Here is a 23,813-nt window from a genome sequence, read left to right as displayed (position 1 = left end):
AGTTGTAGTGTAAAAACTGTCTTCAGTCTCGTCGAAACGCGCCTCAAACAATGTAATTGTGAGTTTTGTTATAGTTGTAGTGTAAACAGTCTTCAGTCTCGTCGAAACGCGCCTCAAACAATGTAATTGTGAGTTTTGTTATAGTTGTAGTGTAAACAGTCTTCAGTCTCGTCGAAACGTGTCTCAAACAATATAATTGTGAGTTTTGGTATAGTTGTAGTGTAAAAACTGTCTTCAGTCTCGTCGAAACGCGCCTCAAACAATGTAATTGTGAGTTTTGTTATAGTTGTAGTGTAAACAGTCTTCAGTCTCGTCGAAACGCGCCTCAAACAATGTAATTGTGAGTTTTGTTATAGTTGTAGTGTAAACAGTCTTCAGTCTCGTCGAAACGTGTCTCAAACAATATAATTGTGAGTTTTGTTATAGTTGTAGTGTAAACAGTCTTCAGTCTCGTCGAAACGCGCCTCAAACAATGTAATTGTGAGTTTTGTTATAGTTGTAGTGTAAACAGTCTTCAGTCTCGTCGAAACGCGCCTCAAACAATATAATTGTGAGTTTTGGTATAGTTGTAGTGTAAAAACTGTCTTCAGTCTCGTCGAAACGCGCCTCAAACAATATAATTGTGAGTTTTGTTATAGTTGTAGTGTAAACAGTCTTCAGTCTCGTCGAAACGCGCCTCAAACAATGTAATTGTGAGTTTTGTTATAGTTGTAGTGTAAACAGTCTTCAGTCTCGTCGAAACGCGCCTCAAACAATATAATTGTGAGTTTTGTTATAGTTGTAGTGTAAACAGTCTTCAGTCTCGTCGAAACGCGCCTCAAACAATGTAATTGTGAGTTTTGTTATAGTTGTAGTGTAAACAGTCTTCAGTCTCGTCGAAACGCGCCTCAAACAATATAATTGTGAGTTTTGTTATAGTTGTAGTGTAAACAGTCTTCAGTCTCGTCGAAACGCGCCTCAAACAATGTAATTGTGAGTTTTGTTATAGTTGTAGTGTAAACAGTCTTCATTCTCGTCGAAACGTGCCTCAAATAATGTAATCGTGAGATTTGTTATAGTTGTAGTGTAAACAGTCTTCATTCTCGTCGAAACGTGCCTCAAATAATGTAATCGTGAGATTTGTTATAGTTGTAGTGTAAACAGTCTTCATTCTCGTCGAAACGTGCCTCAAATAATGTAATCGTGAGATTTGTTATAGTTGTAGTGTAAACAGTCTTCAGTCTCGTCGAAACGCGCCTCAAACAATATAATTGTGAGTTTTGTTATAGTTGTAGTGTAAACAGTCTTCAGTCTCGTCGAAACGCGCCTCAAACAATGTAATTGTGAGTTTTGTTATAGTTGTAGTGTAAACAGTCTTCAGTCTCGTCGAAACGCGCCTCAAACAATATAATTGTGAGTTTTGTTATAGTTGTAGTGTAAACAGTCTTCAGTCTCGTCGAAACGCGCCTCAAACAATGTAATTGTGAGTTTTGTTATAGTTGTAGTGTAAACAGTCTTCAGTCTCGTCGAAACGTGTCTCAAACAATATAATTGTGAGTTTTGGTATAGTTGTAGTGTAAAAACTGTCTTCAGTCTCGTCGAAACGCGCCTCAAACAATGTAATTGTGAGTTTTGTTATAGTTGTAGTGTAAACAGTCTTCAGTCTCGTCGAAACGCGCCTCAAACAATGTAATTGTGAGTTTTGTTATAGTTGTAGTGTAAACAGTCTTCATTCTCGTCGAAACGTGCCTCAAATAATGTAATCGTGAGATTTGTTATAGTTGTAGTGTAAACAGTCTTCATTCTCGTCGAAACGTGCCTCAAATAATGTAATCGTGAGATTTGTTATAGTTGTAGTGTAAACAGTCTTCAGTCTCGTCGAAACGCGCCTCAAACAATATAATTGTGAGTTTTGTTATAGTTGTAGTGTAAACAGTCTTCATTCTCGTCGAAACGTGCCTCAAATAATGTAATCGTGAGATTTGTTATAGTTGTAGTGTAAACAGTCTTCATTCTCGTCGAAACGTGCCTCAAATAATGTAATCGTGAGATTTGTTATAGTTGTAGTGTAAACAGTCTTCATTCTCGTCGAAACGTGCCTCAAATAATGTAATCGTGAGATTTGTTATAGTTGTAGTATAAACAGTCTTCATTCTCGTCGAAACGTGCCTCAAATAATGTAATCGTGAGATTTGTTATAGTTGTAGTATAAACAGTCTTCAGTCTCGTCGAAACGTGCCTCAAATAATGTAATCGTGAGATTTGTTATAGTTGTAGTGTAAACAGTCTTCATTCTCGTCGAAACGTGCCTCAAATAATGTAATCGTGAGATTTGTTATAGTTGTAGTGTAAACAGTCTACAGTCTCGTCGAAACGCGCCTTAAACAATTTAATCGTGGGTTTTGTTACAGTTGTAGTGTAAACAGTCTTCTGTCTCGTCGAAACGCGCGTCATTCAGTGTAATTGTGAGTGTTGGTGTAGTTGTAGTGTGTTAAATTCACTATTTTCGATTTCATTGATCGGTTGCCAAGGAAGGCGAAGCCCGTGTAGCCGTCTATTGAATTTTTTATTATATATACGGAGAATGTCGCCCATTTACTGTCTCTTAATACGTTTAACGACTGACCGATGGCTTAGGTGTTGAAATTTATAGCTCCACCTATGACAGATATTAAAACTACACTCCCCCACAAAAAGTATCTTATCACTTAAACTGATTTATGATTTAAAATGATTATTATTCGGATCCTTCGTTTCCAATACGGATAATTTGTTTTTCAAACTATCCTTTTTCCTTTTCTACGTTTTCAGTTCGAATTTTACCATTTTCAACATCGATGAACTGCTTGTCGAACGTATCCGATAGCGATTAAAAACCATCGACATCGATAACTACGTTTCACAAAACAAAAATGTCACGATCACAGATATATATCTATACACAAAAAACCATAGATGTAATCGGGAATTATTAACCTTGAAAAGTCAGTTGTCATAAAATTGACAGAATATGTCCGTGTGTCTTTTATTAAATCGTAAACAAGCGTATTTAGTTTGTGAAAAATTTGTATTTGTGTATGTGTGTGTGTGTATTGTCCTTTCGTATGATCTAACAAGAAAAGTTTCATCTCGAGTAAATCCCTCAGTAATGGGAACATTTTTTTCGTTAAAAAGTTAAATAACTTAAAATTGGTTAATCAATGAGGTCGAATCACTGTTTTTGGCCCTCCAGTTTAACCTTTCCTTTGAAAGTTTTCCGCTTTCCCATTCGAGGCACATCGCGTATTTTCCTACTGCGAGAATTTAGAAAAAAAAGTTGGTTGTATACAGGGAACGAAAATTGTAGTTCCAATTTCAAAAAAAAAACAGATTTGAGTTTTGTTTTTTTTTTTGTAAAATGAGTTCAAAACAACGAAAAAGGAAAAAAAACAATTTTTGATTTTATTAACGCATAAAGAGAGATGGATAATGGTGAAAGCACACACGATAGATGGCAGACTTGGTCATATACATCACAGAACAATTAATAGAGTGAAGAAATGACAGTTGACGCAATATACATATGACAGATGACACAGAACACACGATATATGTCATAGAACGTAAGTGATCATGGTAAATCATATATATGACGGACCGTTTAATTTTTTTTTTCCACTTTTTTCGATTTAAAAGTTAATATTCAATAAAAAAGACTTAAAATCAAGAATATTTAGAAATCCAAGCATATCAAAAGGTCTAATTGATAAGAAATTACAGAGATCACGGAACACAAGGTAGTTGACATACGACAGATGACAGACTTGAACATATACATCATAGAAAAGTTGATAGAGGGTGGAGATGACAGTTGACGTTATATACATATGACAGATGACACAGAACACACGACATATGTCACAGAACGTAACTGATCATGGTAAATCATATATATGACGATTCATTTCATTTTTTTCCCATTTTTTTTCGATTTAAAAGTCAGTTAAAATTTAATATTCAATAAAAAAGACTTAAAATCAAGAAAATTTAGAAATCCGAGCATATCAAAAGGTCTAATTGATAAGAAATTACAGAGATCACGGAACACAAGGTAGTTGACATACGACAGATGACAGACTTGAACATATACATCATAGAAAAGTTAATAGAGGGTGGAGATGACAGTTGACGTTATATACATATGACAGATGACATAGAACACACGATATATGTCACAGAACGTAACTGATCATGGTAAATCATATATATGACGGTCCGTTTCATTTTTTTTCCACTTTTTTCGATTTAAAAGTCAGCTAAAATTTAATATTCAATAAAAAAGACTTAAAATCAAGAAAATTTAGAAATCCGAGCATATCAAAAGGTCTAATTAATAAGAAATTACAGAGATCACGGAACACAAGGTAGTTGACATACGACAGATGACAGACTTCATCATATACATCATAGAAAAGTTTATAGAGAGTGGAGATGACAGTTGACGTAATATACATATGACAGATGACACAGAACACACGACATATGTCACAGAACGTAACTGATCATGGTAAATCATATATATGACGATTCATTTCATTTTTTTTCCATTTTTTTCGATTTAAAAGTCAGTTAAAATTTAATATTCAATAAAAAAGACTTAAAATCAAGAAAATTTAGAAATCCGAGCATATCAAAAGGTCTAATTGATAAGAAATTACAGAGATCACGGAACACAAGGTAGTTGACATACGACAGATGACAGACTTGAACATATACATCATAGAAAAGTTAATAGAGGGTGGAGATGACAGTTGACGTTATATACATATGACAGATGACATAGAACACACGATATATGTCACAGAACGTAACTGATCATGGTAAATCATATATATGACGGTCCGTTTCATTTTTTTTCCACTTTTTTCGATTTAAAAGTCAGCTAAAATTTAATATTCAATAAAAAAGACTTAAAATCAAGAAAATTTAGAAATCCGAGCATATCAAAAGGTCTAATTAATAAGAAATTACAGAGATCACGGAACACAAGGTAGTTGACATACGACAGATGACAGACTTCATCATATACATCATAGAAAAGTTTATAGAGAGTGGAGATGACAGTTGACGTAATATACATATGACAGATGACACAGAACACACGACATATGTCACAGAACGTAACTGATCATGGTAAATCATATATATGACGATTCATTTCATTTTTTTTCCATTTTTTTCGATTTAAAAGTCAGTTAAAATTTAATATTCAATAAAAAAGACTTAAAATCAAGAAAATTTAGAAATCCGAGCATATCAAAAGGTCTAATTGATAAGAAATTACAGAGATCACGGAACACAAGGTAGTTGACATACGACAGATGACAGACTTCATCATATACATCATAGAAAAGTTTATAGAGAGTGGAGATGACAGTTGACGTTATATACATATGACAGATGACATAGAACACACGATATATGTCACAGAACGTAACTGATCATGGTAAATCATATATATGACGGTCCGTTTCATTTTTTTTCCACTTTTTTCGATTTAAAAGTCAGCTAAAATTTAATATTCAATAAAAAAGACTTAAAATCAAGAAAATTTAGAAATCCGAGCATATCAAAAGGTCTAATTAATAAGAAATTACAGAGATCACGGAACACAAGGTAGTTGACATACGACAGATGACAGACTTCATCATATACATCATAGAAAAGTTTATAGAGAGTGGAGATGACAGTTGACGTAATATACATATGACAGATGACACAGAACACACGACATATGTCACAGAACGTAACTGATCATGGTAAATCATATATATGACGATTCATTTCATTTTTTTTCCATTTTTTTCGATTTAAAAGTCAGTTAAAATTTAATATTCAATAAAAAAGACTTAAAATCAAGAAAATTTAGAAATCCGAGCATATCAAAAGGTCTAATTAATAAGAAATTACAGAGATCACGGAACACAAGGTAGTTGACATACGACAGATGACAGACTTCATCATATACATCATAGAAAAGTTTATAGAGAGTGGAGATGACAGTTGACGTTATATACATATGACAGATGACATAGAACACACGATATATGTCACAGAACGTAACTGATCATGGTAAATCATATATATGACGGTCCGTTTCATTTTTTTTCCACTTTTTTCGATTTAAAAGTCAGCTAAAATTTAATATTCAATAAAAAAGACTTAAAATCAAGAAAATTTAGAAATCCGAGCATATCAAAAGGTCTAATTAATAAGAAATTACAGAGATCACGGAACACAAGGTAGTTGACATACGACAGATGACAGACTTCATCATATACATCATAGAAAAGTTTATAGAGAGTGGAGATGACAGTTGACGTAATATACATATGACAGATGACACAGAACACACGACATATGTCACAGAACGTAACTGATCATGGTAAATCATATATATGACGATTCATTTCATTTTTTTTCCATTTTTTTCGATTTAAAAGTCAGTTAAAATTTAATATTCAATAAAAAAGACTTAAAATCAAGAAAATTTAGAAATCCGAGCATATCAAAAGGTCTAATTGATAAGAAATTACAGAGATCACGGAACACAAGGTAGTTGACATACGACAGATGACAGACTTCATCATATACATCATAGAAAAGTTTATAGAGAGTGGAGATGACAGTTGACGTAATATACATATGACAGATGACACAGAACACACGACATATGTCACAGAACGTAACTGATCATGGTAAATCATATATATGACGATTCATTTCATTTTTTTTCCACTTTTTTCGATTTAAAAGTTAACCAAAATTTAATATTCGAGCATATCAAAAGGACTAATTAATAAGAAATTACAAAAAATATAGAAAATAATATTTATGACGTCACTAAAATGACGTATAGACAACACAGCATACACAATAAATGATTGGCACGACATCACGGAACACGAAGACTTGACACATGATCGGTGAACGATAAACAACATGACAGATGACAGAATACATCACAAAACAATTGAAAATGACAAATGGCGCAACATACATATGACAGATTTGAAATTAACGATATTTATCGATAGAAAACAGTCAAAAGTCGTTGAAAAATGCAAACTAAAAACGTTACGTCCAATATTTTCGTCGTCGGATGTAACGCGGTTCATATAAACTTAAAATTCTCATTTTCTGAACCCGTTTACCGAGTCGATCTCTAGCGGCGGATCTGGATCCGAGATAAGATACGAAAAAATCATGTCTAGCGATGGGATTCGAAATATACAAATTCCCAATCCCGAACGAGCAACTTTCATTTCCTAATTTTCTTTCCGGCGCTGATCGAAACTCGGAGATGCTCATTCCCGAGGGATCTTATGCAAAATATATCTGTTCAACAAGTTTGTACACAAAACAAACGCGCGTCGAAACTTACCGGCTAAATAAGCGCCGATAGGTGGCAGCACGTCCGCCGACCATCGAACTCGACGCGCCAACGTTCGGATCCGATCGTTCGGGGGTAATTCCGAACTACGACGTGATCGAGGAGGTGTATTGTCCGTCCGACGTGGAAAGAAACACGTTTCTCCAAAAGAAAATGCAATTTAACTACTTAAAGATCAGTATCCACGTGGAGAAACCCGGAAAAATGTACCGGAAGATCTGGTGGAAGGAAGGAATCATCTAAATTTGAACCAACCAATCGCCAGTCATCTCTAGTTGGCGTACATCATTATAAAACCAAGAAGATGATTTGGAGAAGGCTTCTGAAGACATTCTGAGCTCCAGTACATCCCCAACATGTTGTAGGCTTCAGAAACTCGATGATGTACTGTTATCAAGAGTCTCCAGGGTCTGGTGGTGAAGTTTTAGTGAGTTAACTACTTAAAGATCAGTATCCACGTAGAGAAATCCGGAAAAATGTACCGGAAGATCTGGTGGAAGGAAGGAATCATCTAAATTTGAACCAACCAATCGCCAGTCATCTCTAGTTGGCGTACATCATTATAAAACCGAGAAGATGATTTGGAGAAGGCTTCCGAAGACATTCTGAGCTCCAGTACATCCCCAACATGTTGTAGGCTTCAGAAACTCGATGATGTACTGTTATCAAGAGTCTCCAGGGTCTGGTGGTGAAGTTTTAGTGAGTTAACTACTTAAAGATCAGTATCCACGTAGAGAAATCCGGAAAAATGTACCGGAAGATCTGGTGGAAGGAAGGAATCATCTAAATTTGAACCAACCAATCGCCAGTCATCTCTAGTTGGCGTACATCATTATAAAACCAAGAAGATGATTTGGAGAAGGCTTCTGAAGACATTCTGAGCTCCAGTACATCCCCAACATGTTGTAGGCTTCAGAAACTCGATGATGTACTGTTATCAAGAGTCTCCAGGGTCTGGTGGTGAAGTTTTAGTGAGTTAACTACTTAAAGATCAGTATCCACGTAGAGAAATCCGGAAAAATGTACCGGAAGATCTGGTGGAAGGAAGGAATCATCTAAATTTGAACCAACCAATCGCCAGTCATCTCTAGTTGGCGTACATCATTATAAAACCAAGAAGATGATTTGGAGAAGGCTTCTGAAGACATTCTGAGCTCCAGTACATCCCCAACATGTTGTAGGCTTCAGAAACTCGATGATGTACTGTTATCAAGAGTCTCCAGGGTCTGGTGGTGAAGTTTTAGTGAGTTAACTACTTAAAGATCAGTATCCACGTAGAGAAATCCGGAAAAATGTACCGGAAGATCTGGTGGAAGGAAGGAATCATCTAAATTTGAACCAACCAATCGCCAGTCATCTCTAGTTGGCGTACATCATTATAAAACCAAGAAGATGATTTGGAGAAGGCTTCTGAAGACATTCTGAGCTCCAGTACATCCCCAACATGTTGTAGGCTTCAGAAACTCGATGATGTACTGTTATCAAGAGTCTCCAGGGTCTGGTGATGAAGTTTTAGTGAGTTAACTACTTAAAGATCAGTATCCACGTAGAGAAATCCGGAAAAATGTACCGGAAGATCTGGTGGAAGGAAGGAATCATCTAAATTTGAACCAACCAATCGCCAGTCATCTCTAGTTGGCGTACATCATTATAAAACCAAGAAGATGATTTGGAGAAGGCTTCTGAAGACATTCTGAGCTCCAGTACATCCCCAACATGTTGTAGGCTTCAGAAACTCGATGATGTAGTGTTATCAAGAATCTCCAGGGGTTCTGGTGGTGGTGTTTCGACTTTTGGCGATGAAATACCATCTTGGATCACCCGGTTTTCCAAATTCAATCGTTGTAGCATTTCGCTAAACGTTTCGGAACAGTCGAAACGTCGAATCGATGGATCATCCACCGTACAATCCATATTTGGTACCCGATGATTTCTTTCTTTGAGAAATCGAACGAACACGCGAAGAAGCGTCCAAATCACACCAAAACCGGTTCAAACGAGAATATTTTCAACTGATTCCTTAGTTGGTGGCGCCCTCTATGATATTATATTTGAAATCGGATTGGATTTCATGGAAATTTCCCGGCGGCGCTTCTGAGTTTGACCGGAAGTTTGTATGAACCTTTATGGCCTTGAAAAAAAAATAGTTTTCCGTTAAATCGAGTTTTAAACATAGTGTTCCGTGATTCTTTTGAAAAACGACGATAATTTTGGCGGGAAACGAAAATAAAAAAACTTTCGTCCGTTCGGCGCTTATAGTTTTTCTAAGGTAGTAAGAAAGTCCATTAGGGGCGGTGGAAATCGCTTTTGTGGATCCTCCGGAGACAAATTTTCGATACGGACCGACGGAATGGAAAGTTTGATGGGAAGTAATTGAATTGGTGTTAAGTGCCTACTCAGAAAAACCGAGGCAATTACCGGTTTCGACCTACTAGGACGGGAAAGTTTGCAAAAACCGAATCGGTTGTTTCGGAGACGGAAATGGAAAATATTCACACCCCCCACGAAATATAACGATGTAGTTATTGATTAACTGACTCCCGATTGCTAAAACTACCGCATTATATACTAAATTCGCTTTCTAGAACATTCGGATTCTAGAAATTTCCAGATTACCGTGAAAAAACAACGTGATTTCATAGAAATCGTCTCTACGTGCAATGGAAAACAAAATTTTACTTAAATGACGAAAAATATCCGGCGCATTCGCCAAATTTTAACTGTTTATGACATATTAGAACAGGATCGGCTTCGCGATCTACAAAAATTGATACATTTGTCACTTTCTATTCGTTTTTCAATCGTTAACTAATTCACGATTGTTAAAACCACCACTTTATATACTAAATTCGCTTTCTAGAACATTCGGATTCTCGGAATTTCCAGATTACCGTGAAAAAACAACGTGATTTCATAGAAATCGTCTCTACGTGCAATGGAAAACAAAATTTTACTTAAATGACGAAAAATATCCGGCGCATTCGCCAAATTTTAACTGTTTATGACATATTAGAACAGGATCGGCTTCGCGATCTACAAAAATTGATACATTTGTCACTTTCTATTCGTTTTTCAATCGTTAACTGATTCACGATTGTTAAAACTACCGCTTTATATACTAAATTGGCTTTCTGGAACATTCGGATTCTCGGAATTTCCAGATTACCGTGAAAAAACAACGTGATTTCATAGAAATCGTCTCTACGTGCAATAGAAAACAAAATTTTACTTAAATGACGAAAAATACCCGGCGCATTCGCCAAATTTTAACTGTTTATGACATATTAGAACAGGATCGGCTTCGCGATCTACAAAAATTGATACATTTGTCACTTTCTATTCGTTTTTCAATCGTTAACTAATTCACGATTGTTAAAACCACCACTTTATATACTAAATTCGCTTTCTAGAACATTCGGATTCTCGGAATTTCCAGATTACCGTGAAAAAACAACGTGATTTCATAGAAATCGTCTCTACGTGCAATAGAAAACAAAATTTTACTTAAATGACGAAAAATATCCGGCGCATTCGCCAAATTTTAACTGTTTATGACATATTAGAGCAGGATCGGCTTCGCGATCTACAAAAATTGATACATTTGTCACTTTCTATTCGTTTTTCAATCGTTAACTAATTCACGATTGTTAAAACCACCACTTTATATACTAAATTCGCTTTCTAGAACATTCGGATTCTCGGAATTTCCAGATTACCGTGAAAAAACAACGTGATTTCATAGAAATCGTCTCTACGTGCAATGGAAAACAAAATTTTACTTAAATGACGAAAAATATCCGGCGCATTCGCCAAATTTTAACTGTTTATGACATATTAGAACAGGATCGGCTTCGCGATCTACAAAAATTGATACATTTGTCACTTTCTATTCGTTTTTCAATCGTTAACTGATTCACGATTGTTAAAACTACCGCTTTATATACTAAATTGGCTTTCTGGAACATTCGGATTCTCGGAATTTCCAGATTACCGTGAAAAAACAACGTGATTTCATAGAAATCGTCTCTACGTGCAATAGAAAACAAAATTTTACTTAAATGACGAAAAATACCCGGCGCATTCGCCAAATTTTAACTGTTTATGACATATTAGAACAGGATCGGCTTCGCGATCTACAAAAATTGATACATTTGTCACTTTCTATTCGTTTTTCAATCGTTAACTAATTCACGATTGTTAAAACCACCACTTTATATACTAAATTCGCTTTCTAGAACATTCGGATTCTCGGAATTTCCAGATTACCGTGAAAAAACAACGTGATTTCATAGAAATCGTCTCTACGTGCAATAGAAAACAAAATTTTACTTAAATGACGAAAAATATCCGGCGCATTCGCCAAATTTTAACTGTTTATGACATATTAGAGCAGGATCGGCTTCGCGATCTACAAAAATTGATACATTTGTCACTTTCTATTCGTTTTTCAATCGTTAACTAATTCACGATTGTTAAAACCACCACTTTATATACTAAATTCGCTTTCTAGAACATTCGGATTCTCGGAATTTCCAGATTACCGTGAAAAAACAACGTGATTTCATAGAAATCGTCTCTACGTGCAATAGAAAACAAAATTTTACTTAAATGACGAAAAATACCCGGCGCATTCGCCAAATTTTAACTGTTTATGACATATTAGAACAGGATCGGCTTCGCGATCTACAAAAATTGATACATTTGTCACTTTCTATTCGTTTTTCAATCGTTAACTGATTCACGATTGTTAAAACTACCGCTTTATATACTAAATTGGCTTTCTGGAACATTCGGATTCTCGGAATTTCCAGATTACCGTGAAAAAACAACGTGATTTCATAGAAATCGTCTCTACGTGCAATAGAAAACAAAATTTTACTTAAATGACGAAAATTACTCGGCGCATTCGCCAAATTTTAACTTTTTATGACATATTAGAGCAGGATCGGCTTCGCGATCTACAAAAATTGATACATTTGTCACTTTCTATTCGTTTTTTGATCGTTAACTGATTCACGATTGTTAAAACTATCGCTTTATATACTAAATTCGTTTTCTAGAACATTCGGATTCTAGAAATTTCCAGATTACCGTGAAAAAACAACTTGATTTCATAGAAATCGTCTCTACGTGCAATAGAAAACAAAATTTTACTTAAATGACGAAAAATACCCGGCGCATTCGCCAAATTTTAACTGTTTATGACATATTAGAACAGGATCGGCTTCGCGATCTACAAAAATTGATACATTTGTCACTTTCTATTCGTTTTTCAATCGTTAACTGATTCACGATTGTTAAAACTACCGCTTTATATACTAAATTGGCTTTCTGGAACATTCGGATTCTCGGAATTTCCAGATTACCGTGAAAAAACAACGTGATTTCATAGAAATCGTCTCTACGTGCAATGGAAAACAAAATTTTACTTAAATGACTAAATGTACTCGGCGCATTCGCCAAATTTTTTGCTTTCTATGACATATTAGAACAGGATCGGCTTCGCGATCTATAAAAATCAACTTTTACCCCAAAAAAAAAGGCGAGGTTCATATCATGTCACAGTGACAACTCTATCGTTTCGAATACAACTCCCTGTATGTTAATTATTTTTTGTTAACATCAAAAAAAACAAAATTTTCTGAAGAATCCAATAAAAAAAAAGAAATAATAGTCACGGCGTTGCATTTGAAATAAGAAAGTTGATATTGGTCACTGTCACATGATACACCCCGTATATTTTCTTTTTTTTTTTTTTTTATTTTCGAACGCTCGTTTGAAAATACGGCGTGTCCCCGAATTTTTCCCAATACAAGGAATTAATTTGTTTTTTATAGAATTTAAACTCATTTTAACCGTTTCTCGTACAAAATAAATGGAATACGGAATTTTAATGCATCACCCTGTATTTATAATTCTTATACCTAAAAACGCGTCATCCTATCTATATATACGAAAGATTATTTTAAAAATTACAAAAATATATGAATCATATCGTAATTGGCAGTGAACGTGTTAAATATATTATATAAAGTTAAACTGATTAAAATATAACAACATGAACCATCTAAATAATGTATATTCTGTGATCATAAACATTCGTCTAGTTATTTGTTGTTTATTCCGCTACTTATCAATAGATGTCGTTCATGTAGATCTCTGTATTATTTTATTCTTAAACAAATAGTGCTGTCAGTTTATTTATATATTTTTATTAATCGATTAACACGACAAGTACATATTTATTGTTAGAATACGAAACTTTAATTGTTATAAAATCTCAAAGGATATTGCATCAATGGTTTTAGTTAAGATTTTCGTAGACGTTACGTGGCAAATGTTGTCGTTGTTCCGTGAAAACAACCATTTAGATACTTAATTAAACTCGAACTACAAGGAAAGTATTTTTTTATTTTTAGGTTAGTTAAGCTGACAAATTGTCTGAAAAAAAAAACAGTAGACGATTTTATCAAGGTAATATTTCATCTAGAAACCTTAATTGATGTTTGTTATTACCCCAGAACTATTTAGTAAGAAGTGAACTGTCTAAATAATGTATATTCTGTGATCATAAGTCTAGTTATTTGTTGTTTATTCCGCTACTTATCAATAGATGTCGTTCTTCTAGATCTCTGTATTATTTTATTCTTAATCTAATAGTGTTTATATATTTTTTTGGTTAATTGATTAACGAAAATAAATAACTACAAGTTAGAATACGATTTTAACTTAGTTTTAGTTAATATGTGTTCGTAACGTGGTAAATATTGTCGTTGTGTCGTGAATTTAGTTACTTAATTAAACTGGAACTACGAGGGAAGTAATTTTTTTATTTTTAGGTTAGTTAAGCTTTTATATAAAGGTAATATTTCATCAAGAAACCTTACCTGATGTTTGTTACTACCCTAGAACTATTTAATAAGAATATGAATCTTCTTTTTTCGCAAAAAAACAATTTTTACAGAATATTCTCCATGGTTTATAATAAATTTTGATTCTCTAACATTTCGACCCTTCTTTGTCCCTCTTCATTCAACCGGAGTTTAATAAAAGCTGAGTGCAGGAATGCCCTCGCGTTCGCAATCAGCCCTTGTTAAAGGAGCAATTTATAGGGCCATTAGGTTTCCAGAGTAGACGTAATTCGGTCGGTGCATGATAGCCACGTGACCTCGTATTTAATTTCGGATCTTTCACAACTTACACAGTAAAAAATTAAATTATCACGAATCGTATAGATAAACAATTTATTTTTTGAAATGGAAAAAACTATTCGACGTTTCACGAGGTCAATGACCTCCAAATACTAAATACCGAATATAATCGAGTCTCCAAGGTCAAATCGGTGTTAGTTCGATATATTATTAATGAAATTATGAACATAAAGTATAAATATTGATGGATTAGAAATCGAAGAAAAGATTTTTGAAATTTTATTTCTATTATAAGTAATTTAAATTTAACGCTGTCAATACGAAGGTTGTTGCTTAAACTACGCCATTAAAAACGTCAAATTTTATGATGGACACGTCAGATCCGACGTATTTACACCAGTGTTGCCATATCTCAGTACTTGATTGACGAATCGTAAACCACATTCGAATAAATATTTCTATATATATATATATATATACGAGGTTGATTCAATATTTTGCAGTAATACAAAATCAAATTTACGTACAGTAGTTTCGTGTTTTGTGATACAGGAACGGTTTTTTTAAGTAAATTAGTTTGTATACTTATACTGGGTTGTTAAGAGTTTAGTTTTCAAAATTTTTTGTTCGTCCTTATTTGTAGTGTTTCGATGTTGGTTAATTTTCAATTTTTATATGTTATTATCACCATTTTTTAAATTTCACATTGAAATATATTAAATATTATAATTGGGAATGTTGAAATGTTCTAATCCGACCCTGTTCATTATAATCATTCATAATTGTACGTTGAATTAAAAATATATTTGTTAAAATTATATCATAAAATGTTATATGAACTTTTTCGTGAAAATAAAATTAAAAACATACTAATTTTAGTCCACACTGTATTAGAAATCAGTAAAACTCTCTCAAAACTTTTATATTTAAAAAAAAAACAGAGATAGTAAACTCAGTTTGACCAACATTTATTTTATACCCAGAACATATTCACTCACCCTCGTAAAACACAATTATTATAAACGTAAATTAAATAATTTTAGTATTATTACTAATAATTATTTTTTTTTTAATTTATTTACTCAGTTTATTTTCTTACAAAATATAAATTTTGTATATCTCCTACTAAAACAGATTTTTTTGGAATGCGGTCACTGACCTCGACCAACGTCAAGCTAATGCGCCATATTGGAATATAAATCAATTCATTTCACTTCTTATGGTTATAAAAACATTTATAAAAAAGCATCGTTAAAACTCGTGTTACGCCATTGGATCGTTTTGTTTTTTTTTTTTTCTGAATATGAAATTCAATCATTCATTGATTTTGTAGCGATATTCATGGACCTGAAGGGAATAAATCACGTGGAAAAGCTGTCATTTCACTTTATTGCATCATTTCCTGTCCGATATAATATAGATATTTGTGCACGTGACTATTACGTTTTTAGGTTTTTCGATTCGATGACCAACAAAATATTAAAAGTTACAGATTACTGTTATTAATAAATTAGTTTCGTTCTACGTCTAGAGATGGAGATACGAGTTGTACATTTTATTTTAAAATAAGATTGTATGAAAACATTTGTTCAGTATAGCAATTTAAGGATGTAATAACAATTTGAGTTCGACTTAAATCGATGTTTGGTCGTTCTGTTCATGTTTTTTTTTCTCATAAAATTCATAACGGTAGGTATTGCCTATGCGCGTTCGACCTTATGTTATTGCCTTGAATTCGGCCATTTTTATATAACGAGAATACTTTCGTTCGTGATATCGTTTCTAGGTCAACGTCTGCATATCAAATTAAAAATTATGTTACAATGACCCTTACATGAATTTTTACGACGTTTCGTGGTGGATATTTCGATTAATGATTAAATTGTTTTACCCTTTACTTCTCATAAGTTTCTAAATTGGAGTAACAATGGCTGCTACCGGGTGCTTCGTATACGTACGAACTTACAAGATGGCGGTTCATTATGTTTGTTACAAACAAAAAATTAATTCTGAATTTTCTGGATCTATTTAGTAAGATAAATAAAAAATTTTTTATAACAAATCTCATTTTTCAGTCCAAGTTTTTATTGTATTACGTATTTTTTATTTATTTTCAATTATATTATGATTTCGTGAACAAATTTAAAAACCATATCTTTAGGCGTAGGTATTTCAGAATGAAATGAATTAAGGTCGTCATGCAAAAAAGCGCTAAATCAAAATTTTTCGCATTTACAGTTGATAACGTTGGAAAAAAATAACACGAAACTCATACAGGGTAATGCTGATAATTACTTTATCGCAAAGAGAATTTGTGAATTCATTTTATTGACGAGATAAAAATTACCAACGCCTTATCGTCATTTCGGTGAACCTAACCTTAATGCAATTATTGTGCTGTTTGTGAATATATGCATTTATCCATTCCGATGCATTTACTAATCGGATGCAACGAATTAAAATGGCGGAGAACCACTGTTTACGCTGCTTCTAACACTTCCGCTCGAGTGCTGAATTGAAAATTACTAAAACAGGACCGGATCGAAATTTTTTAATATAAATTATACACGTTGTTTTATATTTGGTCAATTTTTTGACGTTTGACATTTCAAGTACATTCACAGTAAAAAACGTCAAACTATATGATGGACATGTCAGATTTGACGTATTAACGTCAGTGTTGCCATAATTCAATATTTAATTGACGAATTGTTAGTCGTTTTCAAATATTTATGGGTATACGAGGTGGTTCAATATTTTAGAGTGTTGAATTGAAAAGTACTAAAACAGGACCGGATCGAAATTTTTTAATATAAATTATACACGTTGTTTTATATTTGGAATCAGACTATTCGTGATTGAATTCAATTTTTTGACGTTTGACGTTTCAAGTACGTTCACAGTTAAAAACGTCAAACTATATGAGGGACATGTCAGATTTGACGTATTAACGTCAGTGTTGCCATAATTCAATATTTAATTGACGAATTGTTAGTCGTTTTCAAATATTTATGGGTATACGAGGTGGTTCAATATTTTAGAGTGTTGAATTGAAAAGTACTAAAACAGGACCGGATCGAAATTTTTTAATATAAATTATACACGTTGTTTTATATTTGGAATCAGACTATTCGTGATTGAATTCAATTTTTTGACGTTTGACGTTTCAAGTACGTTCACAGTTAAAAACGTCAAACTATATGAGGGACATGTCAGATTTGACGTATTAACGTCAGTGTTGCCATAATTCAATATTTAATTGACGAATTGTTAGTCGTTTTCAAATATTTATGGGTATACGAGGTGGTTCAATATTTTAGAGTGTTGAATTGAAAAGTACTAAAACAGGACCGGATCGAAATTTTTTAATATAAATTATACACGTTGTTTTATATTTGGAATCAGACTATTCGTGATTGAATTCAATTTTTTGACGTTTGACGTTTTAAGTACGTTCACCGTTAAAAACGTCAAACTATATGATGGACATGTCAGATTTGACGTATTAACGTCAGTGTTGCCATAATTCAATATTTAATTGACGAATTGTTAGTCGTTTTCAAATATTTATGGGTATACGAGGTGGTTCAATATTTTAGAGTGTTGAATTGAAAAGTACTAAAACAGGACCGGATCGAAATTTTTTAATATAAATTATACACGTTGTTTTATATTTGGAATCAGACTATTCGTGATTGAATTCAATTTTTTGACGTTTGACGTTTCAAGTACGTTCACAGTTAAAAACGTCAAACTATATGAGGGACATGTCAGATTTGACGTATTAACGTCAGTGTTGCCATAATTCAATATTTAATTGACGAATTGTTAGTCGTTTTCAAATATTTATGGGTATACGAGGTGGTTCAATATTTTAGAGTGTTGAATTGAAAAGTACTAAAACAGGACCGGATCGAAATTTTTTAATATAAATTATACACGTTGTTTTATATTTGGAATCAGACTATTCGTGATTGAATTCAATTTTTTGACGTTTGACGTTTTAAGTACGTTCACCGTTAAAAACGTCAAACTATATGATGGACATGTCAGATTTGACGTATTAACGTCAGTGTTGCCATAATTCAATATTTAATTGACGAATTGTTAGTCGTTTTCAAATATTTATGGGTATACGAGGTGGTTCAATATTTTAGAGTGCTGAATTGAAAAGTACTAAAACAGGGCCGGATCGAAATTTTTTAATATACATTGATTATGATACAGGGTGAATCGAAATACAAATAAATTATTTTCTGGGTTTTTTCAAATCGATCACCCTGTATTGTATTTATCCTATTGATTAGTGTGATAAAGTAAAAAGTTAAAAATAAATATTTCATTAGAAATTTTCGATATTCGGGGTAATTGAATCGAAAAAAACCGAGAAAATAATGTATTAGTATTTTGATTCACCCTGTATGAGATTCAACGAAATAAATCATTTTCAACTAATCATCGATTGCTTCGGCGGCGACAGATTGTTCTTAAATTATACAGGGTACTGGACTTGTTACGATTTTCATAGAAAATTAGTTACAACTTTTTGAATACCCTGTATAACACATCACTACCCTATATTCAAATCAAGCTGATTCCTGATTGGTACTTGAAAGTAAAAATAATGCGTATGGCTTAAAATAAATGTACTTGGAAATTAATTCAAGGTCAAAGTTTAGTTTTTAACGATTTTTCTCATAAATGGCGAGTTTTATGTCAAAAAGAGTCGAAATAACTTGAATATCATAAAATTTTTTTAAGAAAATTGCCTATTAACATACGAATCTATCCGTAATTTCGTGATAAATAAATTAATTATTTACGTTTTTTTATTTTAGTCGGGTCGAGCCGTCCCTGTTTCGTAAACTGGCCTTCTGGCACTTCTTTTTGTTGTATGTTTTTACTAAAACTTTTTTACTTAATGGAATGATAAAACAGAAGCTCTACCGTCAGCTCGAGGCTTGGATTTTATTTTTCTAGAATGTACCTATAATAAGATTTGGGATTCGAGAAAATAGAGGTTAACGTTTTTTTAAATAGAATTTACAATGAATAAACATTGAAAGCGTTTAAAAAAAGTTTCGTTATAAGTATTAATTTAAAAAATAAATAGTTCTACTTGTATAAAACAAGTTTATTTACGTATATAGTCTATTTATGGAAAAAAATAATAAATAAAAACGTATTCACGCATAGTGCGCGTGATCAGTATTGTAAACGCCCAGCATCTAACAGGACCGCACTTAGCACTTAACAAATAATTTGCAGATTAATAATAAAAATTAAAAATAATCGTTATTACGAAAATATACAATGTAATCGTGTAATTTGGGATAGATATAAAGTAAACGGTAAAAATATATACATGGCGACGAGAAATTAATATAAAAAATAAAAAAAAAATTTTATTTCAGTTTATAACACAACTAACCTTACGTAACCTAACCTAACATAACCTAACCTAACCTTATTGATTTAGACCAATAACGTCGCCGTCCAATTAAAATATTTGATTGAAGAAAATTATTTTTGTTTACCTATATTTCAGTTTATAACAAAACTAACCTAACCTAACCTAACCTAACCTCACATAACCTAACCTAACCTTACATAACCTAACCTAACCTAACCTAACCTCACATAACCTAACCTAACCTCACATAACCTAACCTAACCTCACATAACCTAACCTAACCTAACCTCACATAACCTAACCTAACCTAACCTTACATAACCTAACCTAACCTAACCTTACATAACCTAACCTAACCTAACCTCACATAACCTAACCTAACCTAACCTTACATAACCTAACCTAACCTAACCTCACATAACCTAACCTAACCTAACCTTACATAACCTAACCTAACTTAACCTAACTTTACATAACCTAACCTAACCTTATTGATTTAGACCAATAACGTCGCGGCTCGCGTTTCGCCGGGGGTGTTCAACGTTCTTATCATTATTTTTGTTGCAGGTTTCATAAAAAATGCGTCTGAAGACCATCGAAGGTCCCTTGGCCGTCCATAATGGCAACAACGACATCCTCAATTCTCCAAAAAGAATAAACACTTTGCAGAACAGTAATACGACGACAACAACAACCTTAAGTAACATAACCTCAAACTATATCCCCGTCACGAATCTAACCTACGATACAAATAACAGTAATGACACTATAAATAACGTTATAAAAGAATTGAATAGTACCACGGACTCGAACATAATCAACAACGGCGTTCAAGATAAGGTAAAAAAAAAATCGTTTTTTATTAAGGCGTTTATACACGCGGCGGTTTCGTCGCGCGGTTAATAAACCGGATTTGTTTGTTAGGTGCAATGGTGCCAGGCCTCATTGCAAGAGACGCAAAACAACGCGAAGAACAACACGCATCGGATATTAAATTTGGTGAACGTCAATATCAACACGCTGGCTGCCACTTTGAGACGCCGGCAGGGGGCGTCCGATACGCCTACCTTCCTAAAAAACGCCGCCATCAAATCCGTATCAAACAATTCGATTTGTTCACAACGATCTTCGTCAGATGATACTTCTTACCTTGATTACGAAGGTATTTTAATGTAACGTATACGAGGGTGGTTCAAATTGATAGTCAGAATATCACGAAACGTCTTCTGGATATTCTCGAGCGAGAAGCCGGAAGATTTTTACGAAAAAAGGTGCCAAAAGCGTGAGGAGATTATGTAGAAAAATTACAGTTCTCTAATTTAATTATAATATTTTTTATATCAAAATTCCGGGTTCATATTTGAATTACCCTCGTATGTTAACGAAATTAAGTCAGATTTCAGATTTGTTTATGAATTTTTGAGGTTAGTTTTTGGAAAGGGTGAAAATATTGACGTTTCGAACTATTTCCGTCTTTATCAACATATTATGATAAAGACAGAAATAAATCGTAATAATTATATTTTTATTTTATTGAAAAACAAGTTTTTTATCACAAAATTTATCGGCGCAGTTTGACATTCCATATAGTTTAGTGGTTAGGACACTCGCTCGTAACCCGGGAGGCTCGGGTTCCATTCCCGGTATCGCATTTATTTTTAAATCATTATATTTTTTTTGTAACTTTTTTTTCTTGTTAGGATTAATTTATATACCCAAAATATTTTCTTCTTTTTATGTGCTTTCACTTCTAAATATATTTTCGTTGTGATCAACGATTTTTTACTTGTTTATTAAATTCGTAGTAATTTCCTAAATTTTTCAACTTTTTAAATTACTTTTTTTCTATAATTATTCATAAATTTCTAGTTATCAAGATTTTATTATTCATTTCGATTTAATTAAATTAAAAAAAAAAAGAAAAAATAATTTTCCGATACCGGGAATCGAACCCGAGCCTCCTGGGTGAAAGCCAGGTATCCTAGCCACTAGACCATATCGGATTATAATCATTTTCAAGACAAACAGAAAGTAGTGTATAAAAGAAATATTTAAAAATAAAATTTGATAAAAGATTGAAATAACTATACAAAATTACAATTTTATTTTGATTTTTCATATTTAGAAGCACAGCAAAGCTGTTCTTCAGTAGATACGTCACCGCAAGATGAAGATCGCGATTTCGACATTTCCGATTCCGAATCATCGGATGACGGTAACTTAAGTAATCGAGGTACGGTACAAAGGAGGTGCGTAGTAAATCCGAACTACCCGGGATTTCAACATTTGGCGCATACTCTGACGTCTGACGCGGAGTACACCGACGACGATCTGGAGTGCGAATCATTGAACGTCGAAATATCGGGGTGAGTGTACATATACAGGGTGGATCGAATTTTATTATTAATTATTAATTCGTTATTTTAATGTATTTAATAAATTTATGTATTTATAGCGATTCTTTGACGGCGAAATTAGAAGCTGAGGCTAATAATAACAACAATATCGAAGAAATCGATACTGATTATAAAATAGACAGTGTTAACCGTTTGGATAGTGTTGAAAATATTCAAAAAGTGTTTCACGACAAACCGGCGTTCAATATCGAGGAGGACAGTGAATTTAACCGAAATAGTGAATCTATCAGTGGCGACGAAGATAACATCGTCGGTAAGAAATGACATAACCTCAATAAACACCCGAACATAACCTCTATTTACACGTTACAGGTGATTTTCGACAAGAAGTCGAAGAAGAACTTTGTAAAGTCGCTTTCAGAAACGAAGATTCGTATAACCTTCGAAAAATCGAGAAAGCCGTGGAAGAAAAACTCGAAGAAGCCGCCGAAAAACTTCAAGTGCTAAAAGATTTCTCCCCTACCGCCGTTAAATACAACATCCAACCAAATATCGAAGAACCTTTCAACAAGTTGTCACCCACGAAGGTAGTACCTTTGCATCGGGTCCTGCAGGACTCCAAGGTCGTTAAAGGACACGAATTAGCTGTCGAAACTGAAGATCTACCGGAAGAGGACGAAGAAAACAAAGAAATTAATGAAGAAAATGCGAAAAAACCCGCGGAATTAGAATTCGGGGCGAGCGAAGATCCTCTGGCGGCCAAAATGGCGGATACACTACATATTAAAATAGAAGACGCGTTTTTGTCGAATGCCAAAGAAAATATTTCCGTTCAAAATGGGGGAAATGACGTTTCGGTGGATGATAACCTCAATTTTCGCGAAACGAAAATGGAGGTCGACGATTGTTCGGAAAAAAAAGACGAAACAATAGCGAAAACGGAAAAAGAAGAAGATAACGCCGTACCGAGGAAGAAAGAGAAAGTGGAAACTACTACGGTTAAGAAAAGGAAAGACGACAATCAACAAACCGGCAGTTTGATCGGTTTCGCGCGAAGGGAAGGGGGAACGAGAAGCAGAGAAACGATGAACAGAAGATCGGTACCAATCGTGAGAGAGAAGAAGAAATCGAATGCGGAAACGATAGGTAACTAAAATTTATAATTTCGTTCAAAATTATTGATAATTTTCAAGTTGTGGTGGAATGAAACCGAAAAGTAAAATCAATCTTTTGGTGGAATGAAACTGAAGTTGGTATAAATGTTGAACTCGGATGACCTTGGATCAACTAATAATTACAATTATCGTGTAAAATAAATTGCATAACTTCTAGGCGTCTACGAAAATAGAACGAAGGAAAATATAATTTTCGTGCTATTCCACCAAAAGTTTTTTAAATCTTCTAATAATTGAAATTGAATAGTTCGTATCATATTAAAAACATTAGAATTCGATAGAAAATAACATATTCGTTTGTATTAT

At 33.5% G+C, this 23,813-nt stretch overlaps 1 protein-coding gene and 1 non-coding gene across 5 annotated transcripts in view; one reads left to right on the top strand and one right to left on the bottom strand.

Annotated features, from left to right (window-relative positions):
* The window catches only part of LOC130446932 (general transcriptional corepressor trfA), a 126,382-nt gene that overhangs the window by 90,015 nt on the left and 12,554 nt on the right, over positions 1-23,813 (top strand). For 3 of the 4 annotated variants that reach the window (XM_056783469.1, XM_056783468.1, XM_056783470.1), the window contains 5 exons: positions 20,543-20,815; positions 20,900-21,137; positions 22,101-22,341; positions 22,431-22,645; positions 22,705-23,478. In XM_056783469.1, the coding sequence (XP_056639447.1) occupies positions 20,555-20,815; positions 20,900-21,137; positions 22,101-22,341; positions 22,431-22,645; positions 22,705-23,478 (1,729 nt within the window). In that variant the 5' untranslated portion in view covers positions 20,543-20,554. Of the gene's footprint in view, positions 1-14,092; positions 14,251-20,542; positions 20,816-20,899; positions 21,138-22,100; positions 22,342-22,430; positions 22,646-22,704; positions 23,479-23,813 lie in introns of those variants that run through there. The other variant, XM_056783466.1, reaches the window with a different exon arrangement.
* On the bottom strand, positions 21,907-21,978 carry Trnae-uuc (transfer RNA glutamic acid (anticodon UUC)). The gene has a single exon. It is a non-coding gene; the product is annotated as a tRNA-Glu (tRNA).

Source organism: Diorhabda sublineata, chromosome 7 (assembly GCF_026230105.1).
Source record: "Diorhabda sublineata isolate icDioSubl1.1 chromosome 7, icDioSubl1.1, whole genome shotgun sequence".
In the NCBI taxonomy this organism is placed as follows: Eukaryota; Metazoa; Arthropoda; class Insecta; order Coleoptera; family Chrysomelidae; genus Diorhabda; species Diorhabda sublineata.
This window is presented reverse-complemented; position numbering and strand designations above follow the sequence as displayed.